The following is a 13,543-nucleotide window of genomic DNA, read 5'->3' as shown; positions in this document are numbered from 1 at the left end:
CTTTCCCTCCAGCCTTTTCCAATGCTTTGCCTGCAAGGACACAGAGCAGAAGGCCTTGGCTGCAAAGGATCAGTGTGGAAAAAAAAAACCCTCAACATTATTTAAAAGAAGAAGATTGTACACATATCTGGTTTCTCCCTATCAGCATCAGCAGACATTTAGATTTACCACTCTGTCTAGCCACAGGTAAAGTTTACTTCCTATTGGTTTTGAAAACCCCAGTACGTTACTACTGAAAATGAATATAATTATCTGTAAAAATGCCACCTTACTCTGACTTTCAGCTAAAATAGTGAAAACTGGGATATTCAGGACTCAGATGTTCAGCCTCCAAAATCCACTCAACATACAAGCTCTACTGTTTCCTGTAATAAACACAGACCTGATGGCAGTGAAGGTCTTGATGACTGTCTGTGTAAAATGATGATCCAAAAGCCTGCTGCTAGGTTCTGTGCCTCTCTGTGTGACTGACTGCATATCTTTTTTACCTTCCTCTGGCTTCAATTTCCATATTTGTACACCAGCAGTAACAATATTTCCTTATTTCACATGAGCACAATAAGGCTCTGTACATGAGTATTTCTAACGTATGTAAATTCCTACAATGGAAAGCATAATTAGAGGTGTTATTAATAAGTTGTCATGGAATTTTCAGAAGCAAATGTAAAAATAATCCATTAAGGACTGCAATAATGATTATTTACACCTTTGCTCCTCATGTGCTTCAACAAATTCTCTGTGCTTTGATTGTCATAAGGGATAATTAAAAAAATACAAATCAGTGATTAGCCTGTTATACCTAGTCAAACCCAGCCTGATTTTCAGAAGTGTTGTGATATTTTACAGCCTGGGGAACATTCAGATGGAACAGGATGGGATCTCAGCAGGCAGCTAGTAGACCACCTACTGTTCCAACTCGAGATCTGTTTTTTTTCTCGTGCATAGCACAGCCTCACCTATTTCTTCCTTGAGGTCTATTTCAGCAGTTGTAGGGTGAACGATGCCTTCTACTTTCATGGAGCCAATATGGCTGATGTCACTCTGTGTCAGAGAAAGCTGTAAAATAATAATGAGGCAGTAGGGAAAAAAAAAAAAGGTAATCTGAGCGTGAAATAATTTTCATACCAAAAAACTAAAGTGAAAAAAGGCAGGATTGGGTGTTTTAGAGATCAGTAATTTAATTGTGTTCAGTATGTGTGATTCTGATATTTAGCCTTTAATTAATTAATTTGTCTGCCCCTTGGATTATTATGTGATATACCCACAGCTTGGAAGCTTGATCCAGAGGAATTTTGCAGACAACATCAAGCTAGGAAGGTGTGTTGATCTCCTGAGAGTCTGGAGGCTCTACAGAAGGATCTGGACACTCTGGATCAATGGGTCAAGGCGAATGGGATGGGGTTCAGCAAGGTGCAGAACCTGGCCCACAACAAACTCCTGCAATGCTCCAGGCTGGGGAAAGAGGAAAGAGTGGCTAGAAACTGCTCAGCAGAAAAGGACCTGGGGGTGTTGATCAGCAGCAAGCTGAAGATGAGCCCGTGGGTGCCCAGGTGACCAAGAAGGCCACCAGCAGCCTGGCTTATATGAGCACTAGTGTGGAGAGCAGCACTAGGACAGGGATCATCGCCATGGACTCAGCACTGGGGAGGCTTCCCCTCGAATCCTGCCTTCAGTTTTGGGCCCCTCACTCCAAGAAGGACCTTGAGGGGCTGGAGCATGTCCAGAGAAGGACAACGAAGCTGGGGGAGGGTCTAGAGCACAAGTCCTGTGAGGAATAGCTGAGGGACTGGGGCTGTTGAGCCTGAAGAGAAGGAGGCTCAGGGGAGACCTGGCTCTCCACAACTCCCTGACAGGAGGTTGAAGCCAGGTGAGCATTGGTCTCTTTTTCCAAAGAACAAGTGACAGGACAAGAGAAAATAGCCTTCAGGTCGTGCCAGGAGAGGTTTAGGCTGGACATGAGGAAAAATGTCTTCCCATAAGGGTTGTCAAGTCCCGGCCCAAGCTGCCCAGGGCAGTGGTGGAGTCCCCATCCCTGGAGGGACTGAAAATCTGGTGTAGTTGTGGTGCTGAGGGACATGGTTTAGTGGTGACCTGGCAGTGCTGGGTTAATGGTTGGACCTGATGATCTTAAAGGTCTCTTCCAACCAAAACAATTCTGTGATTCTAATTTACTGATAGAAAAATCATGTTCCAGCATCACACTTTGAAGAGAAAAAGCTGACTTTGGAAATGCTTTTGTTTAAAGATAAAATTACTAAAATGAAAAGCTTTTGCTCCTGTAGAAACACTTGCTCCCAGTAAACTACTTTAGAGGCTGAGAAGAAGGGCTGAACACTATCCTTATCTGTAAAGGCTTCACCACCCAAGCATCCTTTCAGTTCCTGGCCTAAATAAAAGAAGGAAAGCTTTACCCACTCATGCATCTAGTTCAAGGAACTGGCCCAAACTTGATATCTTAAGGTGCTCATAAAAGGCTGCTCCCCAGATTTCACAGCCTCATCACTTTGAGCAACAACAGAGGATATAAACCCTAGAAATCACTGAAAAGACTTTACAGCTGCTGAACATGGATCCAGCATGCCTCATTTCAAGATAACATTGCAGTATTTAAGCCCTAACCAGAGCAATAAGCACTACCCATTTTAGAGAAGGAAGTGAGAAGCTGTACAGATTCTGGAGGAACTTGGGATAGGACTGAACTCTAAAAAAGGAGATCAATGTTTCATCTATCTAGCCAGATTACACCTTTTAGCAATCTTTTGCATCATTTATGTGTCTGGGACAGTCTAGATCACTGCTTTAGCAAGAGGTGGGATCAGACAGATTGAACTCTTAAGTGCTGCTTCATACAACAGAGTACACTGTCAGTACAGGGGGCTTACACCAGCAATTCCAGGAAGAACACTTCTTCCAGGTGACCTTACTGCTTGAAATAATAACAATAAAAAAAAAAACAAACTTGACTGTATCTCCATAGTTAAATCTGTAAGAAAACCTCCAGCTTGGTTCAAAGGGTCCAAAAACTAAGGCAGGCAAAACCCTCTTGGTGAGTTCAGGGATACAAAAAAAGCGTAAGACCAACACTCAACACTTGTCTGGACATCAAGGACATGCAGGTATTTTGGTGGGACAGTTTTGTTATCGTGGCCAAGAGAGGTGTCACAGTCCAAGATGGAGAAGCAGGCACACCCTGCAGTGCTGGTGAGGTCTTCAATTTGAATAGGGAGAGAGCAGTGGCCCACAGCCCACTTTGAGGTGGAGCACCCAAGGTTTCTGGCACACGTGTGGAAGTTGCTGGGTGATCCTGGGACCTGGCCCATAAATCCTCTTTTATAAATAATAGCCTAGAAGATTAAACCTGGTTTGGCAGTATGCTGGACACAATGCAGCCAAGTCCAAACTGAACAAAACTAACACAGCTTAGGCCAAGAAATGAATCAGTATGGCTCAAGTGAGTTTTGGCCTTAAAATCGGGACCACTAAGGGAGAATGTAGAGAAGAGTTGGTGCTGGTGTTCTGGTTTTGCTAGGCTCCTTTACTGTCATCCCAGTCTGTCACAACTTTGTATTACCTTTTGTCCTGGCACGAGGCTCTTGGAGGACAAGATAGTGAAACCATCCCCAGGTCCATCTTCAGATGTTGAATTTGAAGCGCCTTCTTTTTCACTGTCTTTTTGTTTGTTCTATTTCAGGATAGGAAAAAAAAGCAAGAACACTCAAAGGAAAAAATAAAAATCAATGTTTACCATTATTCAGTAACAGATAGATTTAATCAGTTACTACAAATCTCATTTCAGATCATTCCTTTAAATCCCCACAGATTATGTAACAACCAAGGTCTTCACCATTTCTCTAATGCTAAAACATCAGAGGTTCATCTGAGGCATTACATACGTTTGTAGTCACTTTAAGAGTTGGGGCACCCACATCCATCTGTAGTTTTACTAACAATTAAGGTTGTTATTTACGGGTGGGTGTGTGCTAGTTTATTTTTGCTGCTAACAGAGCAGAGCTCATACTAAGTCAAACTTAGCAACCCGGTCAAATGCTTCAATCTGAAGGAATAAACATCTTTGTAAGCTGAAAACATGGTCTCAGCTAACAAATCATTCATTTGACTCTGTATTGACAGAAGCACACCATCACACCTCCATACAAGCAGTCAGAATGACACAATGAAATAGCTAATAGCTGAAGCTTGAATGCAAAATCCCCACAGTGGGACACATTCCTTCATGCAGCCTAGCTCCAGGAGCAGGAAACCTGTTCCTACCAGGAAAATGTCTTCACATCTTCTCAGTATTTGATTTAAGGTATGTCAAGAAGCTTACTCTCCTTAACGAGTCCCAAACTCTGCATGTGCACAATTCAAAGGAAGGTGGTAGCTGAAATCAGTACACAGAAGCAGCCTAATAAGCAACTCTGTTTTCTTTTTAAAAGTTGCTTCTGCATATTTTTGGCATTGGAAGTGTATTAAAGCTTAGAGGCCTCCAGAAAGATGTGCTTAACACAAGTTTAAAAAGCTTAGGTCAAAGTTTAGTATTATTTAATCCTATCCAATAAAAAATTTTCCAGTGTTTTCAGATGCGTGCTCTGGAATGACAAACCAAGAGCACTGATCTGCATTACTGCTTTATCAAATTCAACCATTCTGGATGGTGATAGAGGATGGTCAGCTATAAGGGAAGGTGCAGTGGTGAGGTTCAGATTTATTCATTATTCTTTCAACCCATTTAAAAAACATTAACAACAGTACACCTAAGAACACATGAAACAAACAGCTTCTCAAAATGACATTTATGTACCATGTCAGGACAAGTTCTCTGGACAGTGAAAAATCTTTAACAGCAACCCAGTAACTGTATAAGGCTGAAGGTGTGACATCTCCCAAGTAGAAAATGTTTTAAAATATACCTTCCATTATTTTAAAAGCCAGATTTCACTGCCACGCAGTTAGTGTGGAGATATTCTACACAGTTATCAAGAGAGTATTACAAAGGGTGACATGAAAATCTGAGGAGTTTCCCTCAAAGCTTTAAATGTTTTTGTTATGAAAACACATTTTTTAAAAATACTGTGTTTGGCTTTATTTCTAAAGTATGTATATAAAAAAAAAGTGCTGGTGTGTCTGTATCAACTCCTACCTCCCATTTCCAGTTACAAATGATGCAGAAGCACTAACTTACTCCTCCTAATAATCTTAGCAGGTTTTGATCCACATCTCTGGAATCCCATATCTGCCTCATGCTCACCTTTTTGGGTGTCCTGGCCTTGGTAGACTTTGCCTTCTTCCCACCCTTTTTGTTCACCATGGATTTCCTTCCCTTCTTCTCAGGAGCAGGGGAAAGGATAGTCTCAGATTTGCCTTTGGAACCTCGTTTCTTGGCTAGAAGCTCTGGCTGAATTCTGGGCAGGACACCTCCACTTGCAATAGTCACACCTTTCAGCAGCTGCAAGGAGAAGCAGGGTAAAGCAGCAGAACATTATAGATTTTCCTAGACTGCACTCCAGCTACTCTTGGTGACTTGTGTGAGTCCACACTTCTTAAAGCATTGCACCTTGTCCCTTTATCACGAAAAAAAAGAGTGACCAAAAACCTATTAGGGAGAAAATCCCCAAAAACAAGAAACGTGGCAGGTCAGCCCACACATCCCAGAGAAGTCCATTACTGTAATGGTCAATCACTCCTAGAGAATCACAGAATCATTTTGGGTGGAAAATACCTTTAAGATCATCAAGTCCAACCATTAACCCAGCACTGCCAGGTCATCACTAAACCATGTCCCTCAGCACCACAACTACACCAGATTTTCAGTCCCTCCAGGGATGGGGACTCCACCACGGCCCTGGGCAGCCTCATTCAATGTTTGACGACCTCTTCAGGACCCTGGGCAGCCTCATTCAATGTTTGACAACCTCTTCAGGAAAGTCGTTCCTCCTCATGTCCAGCCTAAACCTCTCCTGGCACAACCTGAGGCCATTTTCTCTTGTCCTGTCACTTGTTCTTTGAGAAACCCTGGGCAGCCTCATTCAATGTTTGACAACCTCTTCAGGAAAGTCGTTCCTCCTCATGTCCAGCCTAAACCTCTCCTGGCACAACCTGAGGCCATTTTCTCTTGTCCTGTCACTTGTTCTTTGGGAAAGAGACCAATGCCCACCTGGCTTCTACTTCCTTTCAGGGAGTTATCAAGAGCACAAAGGTCTTTCCTGAGCCTCCTTCTCTCCAGCTCGACACCCCTAGGTCCCTCACCACTCCTCACCAGACTTGTGCTCTAGACCCTCCCCCAGCTTCATTGTCCTTCTCTGGACACACTCAATGTCCTTCTTGGAGTGAGGGGCCCAAAACTGAACCCAGGATCGAGAGGCAGCCTCCCCAGTGCTGAGTCCATGACAATGATCCCTGTCCTAGTGCTGCTGGCCACACTAGTGCTGGTACAAGCCAGGCTGCTGGTGGCCTTCTTGGGCACCCATGGGCTCATCTTCAGCAGGCTGTTGGCCACCACCCCTAGGTCCTTTTCCACCAGGCAGTTTCTAGCCACTCTGCCCAAAGCCTGTAATGTTGCTGGGGTTGTTGTGACCCAAGGGCAGGACCCTGTCCTTGGCCTTGTTGAACCTCATCTACTCTCTGTAGAGCCTCCCAACCCTCCAGCAGATCAACACTCTCACCCAGCTTGGTGTCATCTGCAAACTTACTGAGGGTGCCCTCAATCCCCTTGTCTAGATCACTGATAAGAGAGAACAGGCCCTGATACTGAGCCCTGGGGAACATCATTTCGACTGGCCACCAACTGATTTTAACTCTTCTCTCTTTCATTGCTGGTCTTTCTGCATGCCTGTCCTTGGTGACTGGCAAGCAGTGAATGAGGGTAAGAGGTGATGATAAGTGCCTGCAGGCTACTTAAAAAAATGACTGCTCCACAGCCCTGCTCACAGACAGACTGGTTGCAGATCCTTCTGGCAGGGAAACAGACTGAGCAAAAGCAAGTATGAGATCCAAAAATACCTGCTTTGCAGAGGTGAACAACAGGAATGGGCTCCACCACGTGGAGGACAAAAAGCAAGTATGAGATCCAAAAATACCTGCTTTGCAGAGGTGAACAACAGGAATGGGCTGTGATACCACGTGGAGGACAAGCTTTGGCTAATTCCTAATGGACAAGAGTAGTAGTCCCCAGTTCACAGGCCAGTGACCAGTGCCACAGAGCAGGGAATGGGCTGGTCATGTTAGCTGGCTTTTCCCTCTTTCCTGGCCTCTGTCTTGACTTCTCAGTCCCCTTGACTGGTAACAGAGCTAGATGACTTCACGGGCACCACATTTTAATTATTTAAAGCAGTCAAATTAAGTGCAGGAATCTTTCAAAGTGTGAATGATCTCATACATCCTCACATGGGGCCAACCAAGTGGAGATCCCGTGACGCTGACTGAACCTTTCTGGCACCCATGAATGCTGCAATTCACAGCCCATGCCATGATCTCTCTTCTCACTCAACAACTTTTAACAGAAGCAATCCCACAAGTGACTCTCAAGAGTCAGAGCACTGCAAACCACAGTCTGGATGCTAATGGGCATCGGACGGGGAGGCAGTCCTGGAGGCAGCAATAGCAGAGAGTGAGCCAGATCCCTACCCAAGATGGGCCTCACAGCCAGTATAATAGAAAACACATTTCTACAGCTTTTGGAAAAAAGTCCTCCATATGGCACATTTTCTTTAAATATTGGATGTCCCTAAGGAAAATATTAAGCATAAAGTTACCCACGTCAACAGGGCTCAAGGCTACAAAAGAAGAAAAATTTATATCCAGAGAATTTAAGATGAGATATCCCAGAACCTTCTTTTTTGTTTGTGTTTATTCAAATGGGCACAACCTCATCTTCTCCTCCTCTAAGAATTGTGCTCTCATTCACATGTCAGACAAAGCTGTTTCTAACCTGCCATGGTAGCAGCTTCATTCATGCACAGCACAGAATTGTCAACGGGTACCTGATTCAGTTCCTCATCATTTGCAACTGCCAGGAGGATGTGTCTGGGGGCAATTCTTCCTTTTTTGTTGTCTCGTGCTGCATTTCCCGCTAATTCTAGAATTTCAGCTGTAAATACATTGCAATAAATATTAGTAACAAAAATGCAACTTATATACACCCTGTATACACATTTTACATTCCTTCCTAATATCCATTTGCCTTTTCAGGGGTCTTTCCCAATTTCAGTTGTCTTTGCTACAGAAAGGCAGAAACCAAAAAACACTCCATGTGTTTGTAAATTTATGTAAAATAATTTGTCCTTCCTAATTCCCTGCTAGCAGAAAATACACTAAACTTGGTTCACATAATTTCTTATACGAGTCCCAAGTCAGAATTCGCTTTCAAAAACACCAAGAAACACCCTATAAAAATATTCATGAGCAGTTCAAAATGTAGCAGTAACCCTCTCACAATAAAACAGTTAAGCATGCAGTGAAACCCCAAACCTAGTACAGATAGTTCTGACAAAGCAGCAAGGATTCTCAGGACCAGGTAAGACAAAGACTGAGGTGCATTTAAAGAAATACTTTGAAAGCCAACAAACTAGCCAGGCGATGCTGCAAATCAGCAGCATTAAAGGGCATTGAAAATCTGTGAGAAGCTTCATTTCAGAACAGGAGGTGAAAGGGTCAATTTAGAGGCAAGCAGAAGCAATATAAGAGCTCCGATGCGTGAACTACTGGTAGAAAGTTCCTTCTACATGTTCAGTAACAGGAAGTGACTTCAAAAGTGGTTTCTCTAAATTTGCAATAACATTTATACTATGACTAAAGCCACTGAGCTTTTTCTAATAGTTCTAGAGGAAACACAGACACATCTTTCTGAGTTTATTTAAACTGCAGCAGTCAGTATAGTTCATTAACTTACACAGTTTGGTGCCTACTCAGAAGTTATTTCTCATGTAAGAACACTATTGAAACACCAAGAAGAAAGAAGGGAATGTGTTGCTCCAAATAATCATAAAAATCATATTCACACCTTGTTTCATTTTTAAAGTATCCAGTGTCCCTGCTTTCTGGTTTTTGGTTTTTTTTTTCACATCTGTCAGTAACAGGGGTAAAAAAGTTGTAGTGTCCTATTGATGCTATCTTCCTCCTTTTTATCAACTAAATAAAGAACTGTAACTATTATAAAAAGAACTTTCTTGAAAAATCAAGTGGAAATCTACACAGTGCTCTCTGGCTAAAACCCAAAGATTTCAACAAGATGTTTAGCTCATGGGAGAAAGACAAGCTTTCAGTTTCACTCAGAAGAGCAAAAGCGTGTCCTTGTCATCCAATTTTCACTACTATATTTAACTGAATGTTAGAGATGTGAAAGCCATTGTTTAGAAGTATGTGCATATTCACAGCAAGTGGTTTAAGAAACAGCCAGTGCCTGTCAAAAGTTTTCACAATTACTCATGAACCACTTTCAAGAAACATTATCAGAGTTGCAAAGACAAGCACTCGAATTTTATGAAGTATTAGAACCGTGGTTGTGATGACTAGGCTGTGGCCAGGAGGAAAAAGCAGGGTGTGTCAGAACTGCCAGAAATAGCATCACACCACAGACACGTGCTGGGCCAGCCCCCTCAGCCCTGCCATCCCCTGGCTTTGGAGCCTTTGACTCAGACTTTAAAGAAGCAGATCGAAAAGAGATCCTGCATGATCCAGCCATATTCACCCCTGTAGGGGCTGCAGGGCTGGATGTTTCAGACCCAGCTCCCAGACCTCTGCCAGGGGAGCTAATGCAGAGCAGGCAGCAGGAACAGATCGCCATCCATTGTGCAGACCAGCATAAAGCAAGAAGAGAGACCCAGATTTCTCCAGTGGGGTTTGCAGATGGGTGTTGATAGCAGAGGAAAATGGCATCACGAAAAAAAAACAAACCAAAAGCAACACATACTTACCTGTGTGGTAACCGAAGTTCTTTCAGACGTGCCAACAACAGGCACATCCTGCTACCTGTGTGCTCACCCCACTCCCCCAGGTTCTGGGTCCTTTGGCCAGCAGCATCCTGATGGTGCACTCAAATGTCCTCTGCCTAATGTTAAGAGCAAAAAATGCACAACACTCAAATGCCAGCCACTTTTCATCTACCGCAGGACACCGGGAAGAAGGGAATCCAAGGTAGAGATGATGTATGGCAGTCTGTGGAATATGCATATAAATAACTTACCAAAGGATGCCAGTTATTTGCATAGGTAAATAATTGCCTTACTTCCTTCTAGCTATTGTCTATATGCATATTTTTCCAATGTTGGAAGCAGGGACTTGTAGTCTTAAGGATATAAAATGGCACTTGCAAAATGCAACATCAGATCCAGAGACTTCAGTTATCACATCCTCTGCTCATAAGAACAGGTCCCTAAAGAAACTGCTTTACTCTTTACACAGAAACATCTCGACAGCTGAGGTCACCTAAATGCCAAAAGGACTAATCTGAGAATATAGGTCCTATAATAAAGTCCTATACTACAAGTTCTCTTGAAATTGGGCATCCTGACATTCTCAGACATAAGCTGCTTTTACTTTATGTGCTCTCAGCACCAGAGAATTAAAATGAAATCTGAAATAACCTTGTTTCCCTCAAGATTCAAAATCTACAAAGAAGCCTCCCTACTGGAAGCATAACTTAAAATTCAGACATCTCCAGCACAGATGGCTACAAGCAAACAGGCTCATTTATGCACTCCATGGTTCACCCTGGCCTCAGACAGGCATCCAGTGCTGGTCAACAGGGTAATGCCCAGAAGGAATCACTGACCCTACACAACACCCAGCATTGTCAAAGGAGCCTCTTCTCCTGTTTGATAAGCCCTCAGGACCAGGGAAGTACGTGACTGTCTTCCATTGACACAAGCAGCAGCCAAGCTGTGACCTGAATGGGATTACATCTCCTCATCTGGTGACACATAGGAAAAAGGGGATTCTTTAGCTGATGGATCAACCAATTTGGAGTGTCCAGGAGCTCAAAGCAGCCAAGCCAAAGCTATTTGTTCAGCTGAGCTTGGCCTGCTTTCGTGGCAGACTCACCTGGACTGATAAAGAAAGATATGCAAGAACTACCGACAGCAGAATTGGAAAGAGTTCAGACAAGTTATCTTGTTTTCCACTTCCCCTTCACGTTAAGTTGTGACAGTTCCTGTTACACTACCACATACAAAGCTACCAATACTATGTTTCCTCTGAAAAGATGTATCAGATGATGGAGTCTTTAGTCCTGCATCTGCAAATGGAAAAGTATCTGTTTGATTTGTCTCATGAGCACAACAGGCAGCTGATATCCTTTGAAGCAGGAGGTATTTGCTGGTGTTGTGTTCTGCCCTTATGTAGAGAAGATGGCTTTCCACTGACATCTCCTGTGAGTTCCTCTGACAAGCACACCATTCACACGGTCTTCTGCTTCCTAAGCAAGAGGCAGCTGTATTCTTTGCCTACGTTTTGGGAAGGTGCATTATGGGACACATGCAGTTGATGTTTTAGATGACAATGAGTGCAGTCAGCCCTGGGCACAGTCAGAGCACAGTCTGGCATGCATCTGTCACAAAGTCCATAAATCCAATGGGACAGAGGCAAATTTTTCAGGGATCTTTAACTCAGAAGCCAGTGGAGCCCAGTACCACTCCAGCAAACACAACCTTCTGGATAGGAATTAAGCTGCAGTTTTGCGATATGATTGTCAAGCCTAAGATCTACAACAGCATTGAAAATTTATCAAGAAAAGCCTTAGAACACTGATGAGATCTTCACGTTAATCAGTTGAGGTAAAAGTACCTCTTCTTGAGATACACCGTGGTGATTGCTGGCTTTTTAACAACAAGGTTGACAAGCCAAAGTGCAGGATTTGGTGTTGATAGTGGCTGTGGGGTGCAGCCACAATCAGCCTTGCATACAAAGGGAGAAAATGAAGATCTAGTAGCTCGTGACATGGAACACACACCAAAGCCAAAAGGCACTCTGAGCCACGTGGCAACTGGGGGCAAGGATGCTCCAGATTTATATGCACTGTCCAGAGGGTAGATCTGGAGGCTCAGTGCTTTAGGGCAACACAAACACAGGCCATCAGCAGGCCCTGTGTGTGGCTGATGGCTCACAGGAGAACCGCTGGCCCGCGCTAGGCCCTGGATGAAAGCAGTCGGACAGCTCTGGTTGGACCCCTCCTGCCTCACCCATCCTGCTTCTACCCCTCCATGACTGGCTTTCCCAGCTCCATAGCCCATTCTCCTTTCCTCGGCCATCCATGCTTGAGACTTCTATCTCAGCTGCCTCTCCTGGACAGTCTCTGTTTCTCTTGTTCACCAGCAGCAACATGTCCCTCCATCCAGTCCTTGGCCTGTGCCCCATTTTTCCAGCTTGCTTTCCAGCTTCCTGGCAAGATTTTTGGATGCTCCTTGCCATTCACTTCACCACTGGTCCTCAGTTCAGCTCTCCCCACTAGACAGATTCATCCCCAGCTCTCTTTCTAACATCATTGCTCTTTTCCCATAGACATCAGCTCTCCAAAAGATTATGATCTGTTCTGTCTCCTTCTCTGACCAATGTGCAACCTGTTCCCAACCTCCAGGTCTGCTCATCCAGATAATTCCAGCCTGCCCTTCCCACCTCTCTGCCGGTCAGTAGGATTAGCCTTTCCTTCAGCCCCTGTTCAGGGACTCCCTGCCTCAGCTCCAGTCCCAGACCTCTTGGCCCCTGCCTTTGTGTGGCTTTTACCTTCACATCAGAGAGCTGCCTCCCCTGTGCTCCCCGGTATCACTGAGGCCACAGAAAGCCCACTCCCTGCTCTCAGTGCTGTGACCAGGAGCAGCCAGGGACAGCAGCTGGGAAAGGCTGGAGCACGCTCAGTGAGGACCATGTATTCGGAGATTTTAGCTGTTAAAATCAAAGAAGTCTCTGCTGAGCACAAGCAACCCATGTTTTTTCAAGGTTACAGCTTGGCCAAAGAGAGCAGATTTCTCCAAGATGGCAGAGACCACCCTTCCCCTTTCGTATAGCACCAAGTCTCTGCTCAAGCACAGAGAAGCAGCTGGGTGTTCAGAGAAGTTCTCATCAATGTTTAATGTAACAAAAAACCATGGTTAACCTCTTTCTGTGAAATGGTTCAAGAACCAGACTGAGCCTGAAGCAGCTCCCCTGTAGGGAGGCTTTCAGGCTGAGTGGCCACCATTTCATAGTTGCTAGTCCATGAGAGAAGAGTAGAATTTGTAATGGGAAGTATCAGATAATATATATCAAAATGGTAACATTTCTTAACCATACCCACTTTGAGAACAGCCTTGGAAAGCCACATTGTTTCTGAAGGCTTCCCAAAACCAAAGACTATATACACACACACGTATTTTGAATAACTAGATCAGCAGTTTTTTAACTGAACTATTCACCTTTATAACCTTTTCAAACAACACTCTGGCTAGAGCACAGAAACTCTGGTTTGGAAAGACTACTATCCACAAGCAACAGCTGTTTGCTCAGAAACACTACTCCATTCCATTACAACATGGAAAGGGTTGGGGAAGAGAGGGGGGGGTTCTCCCTCTGC

At 44.1% G+C, this 13,543-nt stretch overlaps 1 protein-coding gene across 1 annotated transcript in view; it reads right to left on the bottom strand.

The window, feature by feature from the left end:
* The window catches only part of LOC103780905 (core histone macro-H2A.2), a 21,636-nt gene that overhangs the window by 5,727 nt on the left and 2,366 nt on the right, over positions 1-13,543 (bottom strand). Inside the window, 5 exon segments of the mRNA XM_008948605.1 lie at positions 2-30; positions 957-1,056; positions 3,572-3,682; positions 5,252-5,449; positions 7,983-8,089. Coding sequence (XP_008946853.1) covers positions 2-30; positions 957-1,056; positions 3,572-3,682; positions 5,252-5,449; positions 7,983-8,089 — 545 coding nt within the window.

The sequence above is a fragment of the Merops nubicus genome, unplaced genomic scaffold (genome assembly GCF_000691845.1).
Source record: "Merops nubicus isolate BGI_N331 unplaced genomic scaffold, ASM69184v1 scaffold12321, whole genome shotgun sequence".
Taxonomy (NCBI): Eukaryota; Metazoa; Chordata; class Aves; order Coraciiformes; family Meropidae; genus Merops; species Merops nubicus.
Note: the sequence above shows the minus strand (reverse complement) of the source record. Positions and strands in the feature narration are given on the sequence as shown.